This window comes from Furipterus horrens, unplaced genomic scaffold (assembly GCF_987537825.1).
Source record: "Furipterus horrens unplaced genomic scaffold, mFurHor1.1.pri manual_scaffold_2, whole genome shotgun sequence".
NCBI classification, from domain to species: domain Eukaryota; kingdom Metazoa; phylum Chordata; class Mammalia; order Chiroptera; family Furipteridae; genus Furipterus; species Furipterus horrens.
This window is the reverse complement of record NW_028327172.1, coordinates 43,309,197-43,320,333: the sequence shown is the minus strand read 5'-3', so window position 1 is coordinate 43,320,333 and position 11,137 is coordinate 43,309,197. Positions and strand designations below refer to the sequence as shown.

General features: G+C 36.4%; 1 protein-coding gene and 1 pseudogene across 1 annotated transcript; both read left to right on the top strand.

The window, feature by feature from the left end:
- The first annotated feature begins 2,272 nt into the window (after positions 1-2,272).
- Positions 2,273-3,244, top strand: LOC150018360 (olfactory receptor 51G2-like; annotated as a pseudogene).
- A 5,241-nt stretch (positions 3,245-8,485) lies between these two features.
- On the top strand, positions 8,486-9,439 carry LOC150018359 (olfactory receptor 51L1-like). The gene has a single exon (XM_090267297.1). It carries the CDS (start codon positions 8,498-8,500, stop codon positions 9,437-9,439), a length of 942 nt encoding a protein of 313 aa, XP_090123423.1. The 5' UTR covers positions 8,486-8,497.
- The last annotated feature ends 1,698 nt before the right edge of the window (positions 9,440-11,137 follow it).

Below are 11,137 nucleotides of genomic sequence, written 5' to 3'. Positions count from 1 at the left end.
TAGCTAACATATCTGGAGAATTTGATCAAAGTATTTTCCATTTTAGACATATATTTTATTTATTTATTTTTTATTTTAAAGTATATTTTATTGATTATGTTGTTACAGTAGTTTCAATTTTTTTCCCCTTTGCTTCTCTCTGCTCAGTACTCCCCTTCCCTCCAGCAATCCCACCCCCCTTAGTTCATGTCCATGTGTCGCACATATAAGTTCTTTGGCTTCACCCTTTCTTATATTATTCTTAACTTCCCCCTGTCTATTTTGTACCAACCAATTATGCTTCTTAATCCCTGCACCATTTCCCCATTTCTCCCCCATCTCCCTCCCAGCTGACAACCCTTCAAATGATTCCCATACCTACGATTCTGTTTCTATTCTGGTTTGCTCAGTTGGATTTTGTTCTTATTTTTTAGATTCAGTTGTTGATAGTTGTGAGTTTGTTGTCATTTTAATGTTCATAATTTTGATTTTCTTTTTCTTAAGTAAGTCACTTTGACATTTTATATAGTAATAGCTTGGTGATAATGAACTCCTTTAGCTTTACCTTGTCTGGGAAGCACTTTATCTGCCCTTCTATTCTAAATGGTAGCTTTGCTGGATAGAGTAATCTTGGTTGTAGGTCCTTGCTTTTCATCACATTGAATACTTCTTGCCAATCCCTTCTAGCCTGCAAAGTTTCTTTTGAGAAATCAGCTGATAGTCTTATAGGCACCCTTTTGTAGGTAACTCTCTACTTTTCTTTTACTACACTTAAAATACTCTCTTTAGCTTTAACTTTTGGCATTTTGATTATGTGTCTTGGTGTAGTCCTTTTGGGGTCTAGCCTGTATGGGACTCTCTGTGCTTCCTGGACCTGTATGTCTATTTCCTTTGCCAAATATGGGGAGTTTTCCTTCATTATTTTCTCACATGAGCTTTCAATTTCTTGCTCTTCCTCTTCTCCTTCTGGCACCCCTATAGTTTGGATGTTGGCATGTTTAAAGTTGTTCCCAGAGGTTCCTAAGCTTCTCCTCATTTTTTAAAATTCTTGTTTCCTTATTCTGTACTGGTTGACTGTTGTTTTCCTCCTTATGTTCCAAATCATTGATCTGAACACCAGTTTCCTTCCCTTCACCATTGGCTTTGTGTGCATTTTCCTTCATTTCATTAAGCATAGCCTTCACTTCTTCCCTTATGTGTTTTCCGTACTTAAGCATATCTGTCAATCCTGTGAGCATATTTATCACCAATATTTTGAACTCTGCATCTGTTAGGTTGGCTATCTTCTCGTTTGTTAGATTGGCTATCTCCTCGTCACTTAGTTCTCTCACTGAACCTTGAGCAATTCCCCCTTTGGGGCTATACTTCTCTGTCTCCTCATCTTGACAGGCTTCTGCATTTGTTTGTCTCTCTGTCTTAGGTAGAGCTGTCGCTCCTGTTACATTGTAAGGGGTGGAGTCTTAGGTTTTCTCATCAGAACAGGGTGACCTTTTTCACCATGTTGTGGCGCTGTATGTGGAGGAGGAGTCTGAGAGGGAACAATGTCACTTGCTCAGCACTTGCCCCTTTTCCAGGCACTTCTCCCTCTTTTTATGGGACTGGCATCCCTCTTGTTTTTGCCGTGGCCATTGTTCACAGAGTAGGTGGTTCTGTGGATGTTCTAGGATCGTGGGGGCCCTTTACACAAGCAGACTCTGCTGAGAGACCAGCAGTTTCTGCCTCTGCTCCAATCCCCACTGGTTTGCACAATCAGAAGCAATGAGGCTTTATTGTCCCTGGCACTGGGACCCTGAGCTGTGTGGTCTGGTCTGGTGCTGGGAGTGCTCCCCAGGTGTCCCTCCTGACTTTTTAAAATCTGTGATTGTGCCTTCTGCCAGCCTTCCCCTGCCGCTGCACCTGCCGCCACCACACCACATTCTCTCTTCCTCAGCTCTGCCCCTCCTACCTGTCTGGATGAGTATTTCTTCTTTATATCTTTGTTTGTTGGACTTCCATGCAGCTCAATGTTCTGGAACTTTTGGTTGTCTCTAGTTTTGAGGTAGTTGTATTGCTTCTTAGTTGTGGAGGGAGATGCAGCATGTCTGTCTAGGCCGCCATCTTGGCCAGAAGTCTAGACTTATATTTTATATATGAGTATTACACAAATAGGATCAGTATCAAATTAAAATTTTCGTAAGGTTAGCAGTTATTTATTCCAAGGTATATGCACTCAAAGTGTAAAAAAATTGTCATGTTTTAATATTTGTTTTTGAACAATGAATTTATTTTAGGAAAGGCATGCTACCCTGGCATCATGCAATATGTCAATAGTACAAACTCCACATTCTCCACCTTCCTGGTGACAGGCATACCTGGTCTGGAGGCTGTGCACATCTGGATCTCCATACCCTTCTCTGTCATGTTCTTCATCATTTTGGTGGGCAACATAACCATCATTGCAGTTGTCTGGCAAGAACAGACTCTGCATGTGCCCATGTAGCTCTTCTTGGCCATGCTAGCTGCCTCTGACCTAGGTCTATCCCTCTTCACCTTCCCCACGATGCTGAGGATCTTCTGGCTGGATGCTTGGGAGATCACCTTCTCAACTTGTTTCAGGTAAATGATTTTTATCCACACCTTCCAGGATTTTGAGTCAGCTCTCATACTGGCAATGGCCTTTGACTGTTTTGTGGCCATATCACATCCATTGCACTATTCCTTCATCCTTACCAGTAGTGTAATTGCCAAGATAGGTCTGGCCATTGTAGGGTAAACCTTAACTATACAGGTACCCTTGCCTATCCTCTTGAGGAGGCTGTGCTTCTGTCACTCCAATGTACTTTCCCATTCCTGCTGCCTGCATCCTGATATCTTAAAGCTCTCTTGCTCCAACACCAGGATCAATAGCATTTTTGGATTATTTGTGCTGCTATCCACTATGGGGTTTGATTTTCTCCTTATCTTTTTTTCATATATTCTGATACTGAAAACTGTACTAAGCATTGCATCCCATGGTAGCAGACTCAAGGTTCTCAACAGCTGTATTTCCCACATCTGTTCTGTGATTCTCTTCTTCACACCTATGATCTGCCTGTCTATACTCCACCACTTTGTTCCAAAAGTTCCCTCACATATTTATGTGACCATGGCCAACATGCATTTTCTCATTCCTCCTGTCATGAATCCCATTGTGTATGTGGTAAAAACCACACAGATATGAGATAAAATTCTGAAACTCTTCATCAAAAGAGGATCAGGAACATCCCAAGTCCCATTTATAACATGAATGAGCACTATCTTAACAGAGAAAAAATGTTTCATGTAATGAAGAGCTTGCTAATCAATATTCCAAATGCCCTCAGAGACTCTGTTTGACCACTGAATCTTCTGAATAAAATTGGATATAAGGTTGAATAACTATTTCTATTCTATGATCTGAATGAAAACATTGAATATAAAAAATTATTCAGTAAATTAAAAAATTGAAATAATGAAGTCTCTTCATTATTTCTTAGTACAATGGTTCATGTTATTTAGTCAGAGAAGTTTGTAGTCTTATAGTTCATCTTGCAAAGAATGAGTAAAGTACTATTTTTTTATCATCTGTATATGTATTATCCTTGATAGAGTGATAGTTATTGAGTGAATACCTACTTTATTTTTTACTTTTTGAGGAGCTGAACATAACTGAATTAAAGTAAGTTTTTGCCTTCACAGTGGTTTGTTTTCTTGATGATATTGTTGTCCAAGTAAGGACAATAGAAAAAAACAAACAAATAATATCTAGTATTAAAAATAAATATAAAGCTATGAAAATTACTATGTCAACAATCTCTACCTAAATTTGCACCAACATTTCTATTGCCAGACTCTAAATCTCTAGCATAATAGTCTGTCTTTGAAGCATGCTCACACCCTGACTTCACAGCCTCTGAATTTAGGCCTTGAGATCTCTAATCCTGGTCTTTAAAACTTTCACCTTGTTTAGGTCTATGACAACATTGTTATATCATTGTCTTTTATATTCACTATGGACCATAACCCTCCAAAAAAAGCCCCATCAGTATTCTTTCTTGAAATCAACTTAAATAACTTTACATTTTCTACTTTTGGTGGCATTTTCCCACAGTTCAAAGCTGCAATTTCACATATTTATGACTTTCTCCCAGTCATTTACACTTCACATCACACACTTTCTTCACTTTTACATGCATAAAAGAATCTATTTCTAGATATCCCATGAAATTCTCCCTTCCAATCAAAAAAGGAATTGTAACATCCTTTATTCAAAGTAGATAGGACTATTTTTATCTTTGAATAAATTTATTTTAAGGTCATCTCAGATGTTCAACTTTGTTCTCCATCCATTCTCTTCTGTTGGTATATTATTATTAGAAAATGTTTCAAGCATTTAAAAGGTGAAGAAAATAATAAAGAAACATGCATCTATGTTTTCACTTAGTTCTATTTAATTATAATATTTTGTCATGATTTAGTGAAAGTTTAAGTACAACAAGTTATATATAATAAAAGCAAAGATTTCTTTGTATCTCACTGAATCATAGACTTCAACCTCAGTCTCCAAAAGTAACCACACAAATCTGAGCTTATTTATTTACTGTTCCTTGTTTTATTATATTTAATGCATGTGTGTATGTGTATACAGTATATGCTTCTCTCCTATCTGCACTTTCTTGTACCTCCAGTGCTCAACCCAGTGCCGCACTCCAAAAATTTCTGAGTCCCAGTGACAAAATATTGGTTGTGATAATCAGCTGTCTTACTGAAGACATTCTAGAGAAGAAGTAAATAGTATTTTTCATCTGATCAATTAGTTATTCAAAAACACTGACCAAATACATTCTGGTCCTTCCCCTGCTATCAAAATAGTCTCTTTCCAAATGGAAAAACCATGTTTCTTATTCTGCAAACATCAGTGTTGACCTGAAAAACCTCAGACTCTTATGAGGGAAACTAACAGTCTTTGAAGAGAGTATCATTTACATGTAAAAGTAAACAGATTAGAAGAATAAGATTTAATGACCTTTGAGTTCTCTTCTAACAACCTAGACTACCACAAAATTAAGCTCAAAGGGACTTATCTGATTGTACTTCCTGAATGTTTGGCAAATATGTGGAATCAAAATATGTTTTTCTTTTGATTAGCATATTAACTATATCTAGCTCTTTGAATGAAGTTAAAGCCCTGCTCCTCGCTTCCTAACAGATAAATGAGATACTCTGAGCCCTCAAAAAATAGGTTGAGATACTGTAGTTCTTGAATGATATATGCCATATAGAACTCAATCCTCTCCAAAGAAAATATATTACCAATATTTGATTTATCTCCTATATATTCATTTGTTTAAGTTATATTTATTTATATCTTCTGGGCCACCTCCTATTTAAAGTATACAGAAAACAAAATGCAATGTTGTTTCTGTAGTGTGACTAGTTTAAATAATTAGGGGAAATAGGCTTTGAACATATAATTCTCCAGTAAGTCACAGGTGCTTAAATCTCTGATAGCACAGCTTAGAGGAAGGACACAAAGGATGGTGAGTTAATTTAATCAATAAGATTTCAAGAGATACTTCTTTGAAGCAATGAGTTTTAAGTGGAGACTGGAAAGATGAAATATTTAAGCATGGCCAATAAAGCCCTTCTTGATGTTGGTTCACAAATTGCCCCCATTATGATAATGGAGGGCAATGAGAAACCAAAGAAAGAGGCAGACCACCCAGACGACAAGTTTAAAAAGCAGAGAAACTTAACATATGAGAAATGTCTTGGCTGGCTATAAGATGAGTAAACTCAGCACCTGTCTACCAGAATCTTAAAATTTTATATAAAAGCCATAACAGTGTTCAGTCACATACACCATCCAGATGGTCTCACGAACACATTGCTCTCTCAAGATTGTGTCCTTGAAATCTGGATCCCATTGTTGGAACGGTGGGCAGAGCGTACACTCCAAGGAGAAGATAGGGGGTAAGGAGCCACGGATTGTCCAAGTTCAGCATGTGAGTAAAACAGTGGTCATGTCCTTTTCATGACCTCCTTCAACATATGATCTAACTTAATCTTTGTACACACCCTGCATTCCAGAAACACAAACACAGTTGAAGTGCAACCTAAACACTTTGTGTTTTCATTCATCCTGTAACTCTGCAATGCCCAATGCTCTTCCTCCTTTGATACCCCTGTACTGTACTATCCCCACCCCGCACATACAGATCTATTATCAAGGCACTGAGGATGCCTTTTGTTACCCTCCTTCCACACTCCCTTTCAGCTTAGGTAACCCTCCTCATGATCTTATATTATCTCATACATGTCTAATTTACTAACATTTTAACAGCTTTATTGAGATATAATTGACATATAATAAATTGAACAAATTTAGAGTACACAAGTTGATAAATCTGACGTATGTCTACACCTATCAGATCATCACCACTCATGATAATGAACAGATTCATTACCCCCCAAAGTTTTTGTTGTTCTTATAGTCCTTCCCAGCTACGTTTCTCCACAAAACTTGTCTCAAACACTGACGTGATTTTGTTACTACAGGTTAGTTTGCATCTTTCTAAAACTTTACATAAATGTATTCAAAAAGTACATGCTTTAAAAAAAATTTTGTTCTGGCTTTTTTCCCTCAGCATGATTCTACTGAGAGCTATCTGTGTGGTTCATACATTATTCCTTTTTATCACTGGATAATGTTTCACTTTATAGCTATACCACAACTTGCATTACATGGTAAAGTGCCATGAAAATAAAGTGTTAAATTACAAAAAGTTATATTTTCCTTCATATTCACTGCATGTAGTACTCTATATTCCTTCACAAAAGTATGCATTTATATCTGTATCATTTTCTTTCAGTCTGAAAATATTTAACCTTCTTTTCTAGTGCAATTTTGATCATCTACAATGTCTCTATGTCTTTTTTAATTATGAAGAACATTTTCCTAGATTTGAATTATGAACTGAAATAATTTTTTTATACCACTTTAAAATATTATTTCTTACTTGACTATTTTATTACACATACATGAATGTTTATGTTTGTATTTTTCTTTAAATGTCTAAATATATTTATCGTAACTGTTTTGGGGTTCTTTTCTTCTAATTTCAGAATTTCTGTTCATCTTGGATCTCTCTCTATCAGCTCTTTTAAATCTTCTACTTCTCTGTCAATATACAAGGGCTAAAGAAAGTAAAATCCTTAGAAGGACAATGTACAATTTATGTAAGAGGAAAAGTAGGTGTCATTCTCCTTAGAGGTAAACAATTTTGAAGTGTCTGAAATATAATATTCTTCTCCAATCTTTCTTTTTTCTTTATATGTAAAATTTTTGATAAGTATAAAGCTTATAAAATATTATAGGTTTATGACAATATTTGTATCATTTAAAATTTGTTTTCTTGATTTTGCTTTATACTTAGATTTAGTAAAATAAATTTTTTTACCTTGAAGATGTTATAATCCAAGCTTATGCACCATCTCTTAAAACAGGCCCTTGAGAATTATACATTTAAGAGAAAAAATGTAATATTTTTTATGTTTAATGTATGAGTATGACTAACATTTTTGTTTCCTATTTATTGTTTATACTATTACAATTGTTCCAATTATTCTCCCTTTGTCCCCCCTTACCCCATCTTGCTCCCACCTTTCATGGTCATTCCCCACACAGTTGTCCATGTTCCTGGGTCATTCATATATGTTTTTTGACTAATCTCTTCACCGTCTTTCAGTCAGTCTCCACTTCCCTCCTCCCCTCTTACAGCTGTCAGTCTATTCCATAGTTTCATGCCTCTGGTTCTATTTTTCTCATTAATTTATTTTGTTCACTAGATCCTACATATAAGTGAGTTCATATGGTATTTGTCTTTCACCTACTGGCTTATTTCACTTAGTGTAACAGTCTCCAGTTCCATCCATATTGTCCCAAAAGGTAAGAATTTCTTATTTTTTTTTCTGCTGCATAGTATTCCATTGTGTAAATATACCACTGCTTTTTAATCCACTCATCTACTGCTGGGACTTAGGCTGTTTTTAAATCTTAGCTATGGTAAATAGCACTGCTATGAACATGTGGGTACATAAATTCTTTTGAATTGGTGTTTCAGGATTCTTAGGGTATATTCCCAGCAGTGGAATCACTGGGTCATAAGACAGTTCTATTTTTAATTTTTTGAGGAAATTTTACACTGTTTTCCATACTGGTTGCAATCTTTAAAAATAATTTTAAAATAGGCTGATCAATGAAGATTATCAATGCAAATCTATCCAAGTTCTCGTCAGAGATTACTAGGTTTGTGTGGTACATACACACTTTTCCCCAGAATTTGGTGCTACTGGAAAATGTTTCTTACATGAGAACCATAAGGGTACCTCCTTTCTTCCTCTGTGAGGTTAGAGGAAAGATGTATTGTATTCTGGTTGCACTGTTTATGCTCACAAGGGATAACTTTGAGGGATGAAAAAGAATAATAGAAACTATCCCTCACTTTTTGCCAGGGTCACCATGGTAGTCTGGAATACCAATGATACTATGGAGCCCATATTTATTCTGAAGGGTTTTCCAGGACTGGAATATGCCCATTCTTGGCTCTCAATTCTACTCTGCATTGTATTCTTGGGATCATTTATTGGTAATATTACCATTCTTTCTGTCATTTGGATTGAGTCCTCACTCCACCAACCCATGTATTATTTCCTCTCCATCTTGGCACTAAATGACCTAGGTATGTCCCTGTCTGCACTTCCCACTATACTTTCTGTGTTGTGGTTGAATACTCGAGAGATCCGGGCAAGTGCTTGTTATGCTCAACTCTTCTTCATCCACACATTCACATTCCTGGAATCCTCAGTGCTGTTGGCCATGGCCTTCGACCGTTTTGTTGCTATTTGTCATCCACTGCACTACACCACCATCCTCAACAGCAGTGTAATATGCAAGATTGGTTTGGCCTGCTTGCTAAGAAGCATGGGTGTTGTACTGCCCACACCTTTCCTGCTGAGCCAGTATCACTACTGTCATGACAATCTCCTCTCCCATTCCTTCTGTTTGCACCAGGATGTTCTGAAATTATCCTGTTCAGATGCCAGGGTCAACAGCATTTATGGACTGTGCATAGTTATTGCCACACTGGGTGTGGATTCAGTCTTTATTCTCCTTTCTTATGTTCTGATTCTGAATGCTGTGCTGAGGATTGCATCTGGTGAACAGCGGCTAAAAGCATTCAACACATGTGTATCCCACATCTGTGTGGTGCTCATCTTCTTTGTGCCAGTTATTGGAGTGTCAATGGCCCATCGCTTTGGGAAGCATCTGTCTCCTGTAGTCCACATCCTCATGGCTAACATCTACCTGCTCCTTCCCCCAGTGCTTAACCCTATTGTCTACAGCATCAGGACAGAACAGATTCGTCTAGGAATTCTCCGCAAGTTTGGGCTACTGGAGTAGACAAGAAGTAAAATATTTGGGGCTTAATGATCTGTTTTAATTTCTAATTCTTTCACTTCCTAGATATGTGACCTCAGTTAATTATCAATCCTTATGAGATGCAGGATTTTCAGAGCCAAATTGTGATAAGCATGGCCTTTCTTATCCTCAAAATAATTATGAGACTTATAATAGGCACTGTATATAAAAGAGATTGTTTTTGAAAGCTATAACATTTGTTAATATTAGTAAATTATTATAAATGATAATAATAGAAATAATCTTAAATATGAAATGTAACTATGTTTATATAGTTTCTCATTTTTTATGATCTAAAACCCAGAAATCAATCTTTCTTTCTCTTTTTATAGTATGGTTGCTTATATTTTGTTTCTCCTGCCAAAATGTTATAACTGTTTATGAAAATATTTGACTCCTTGGGACAAGTTTGGAAGTTGAGTTTCTGGCAGAATTTTGAACTGCTACTGTGGCTGTTGCCTATGGACTAAGTCTTCATCTCATCACTGGGCAGTGATGTGCTGTCTCCCACTACCCACTGCAGATCTGTCTGCTCTTTTAACTTACTAGCAAATACTGAGGCAGAAACATGGGAGCTGCTCAAGAAAGCTTGACAGTGCAGGTCTAAACATCTGGGTAAATGTGTGGATTCCCTGCTCAGTACTACAACACAAGATTTGATGTCTTAATTTGTGAGTGGGTTGGGAGTTTGGCACAATAACTACACTCATCTGTTATTAATGTTTTCTCCTCTTGGTCTGCATGTATGTTTGGATCTTTAGTATTGTGTCTTTCTCAGTTTCTTTATTGTAGATAACCCATTACTTTCTTCTTCTTCATTAAGATGACTGACATGATATTTTATTATTTCATATTTATGGGGTCATGGCTGCTACACTAACATATTACTATGGAGCTGGTCTCACTCAGCTATCATGACTACTCATAAAATAGTTGTAAGTATAAATCCTATTGCCTATTTTCTTATCCTGTAAAACTATATTGAGAAACATGAAATATTGATTGTGACAATTACTGCTTTCAATACTGTGGATATATACAAAATAAAATACATGATCTTAATATTAAAAATTAATGTTTAATAGTGCAGATACATACATATAAAATTAATAGATGTTAACATTGAAATAGGTAAATAGTACAATATTGTTATTAAAGAGTGGTCAATTTTAATTGAAGGCTTAGAAATCAGGAATTAAAGTAGTTGACCCTTGTGGGTCAAATTTATTGTTAGCAGCTAGACAAAGTGTGAAAGAAATCACGTACTGAAGCTGACTTATATTGGCTTATGAAAGTCAATTGTTTATACCTTGTTCCAACTCCATGTTCTGTGATGTCACATCAGTTGCTTGAAATTGGTCATGATGGTAGTGTTTACAACACAGAAAATGGTAAACACTGAATTCCAAGACTTTAACAAATTTTCCTTGAGAATTGATTGTTAAGTATTTATCAGCACACCAGTGGGCAAGGTATTCCAAAAGAAGGTAGCATGAAGAAAACAATGTAAAAGAACATGTGTTAGTAACATTCTTCAATGTCCAGAAGAAATAGATTTGCCCAAACTATCTCACATTACCTCAAAAGAGAAAGGACTCTGAAGTGGGTTGCGATGGACATGCATGGAAAAGATCACACTTCAAGAAAGAACTTGTGAAAAACATGAAGAGATTAAGAAGT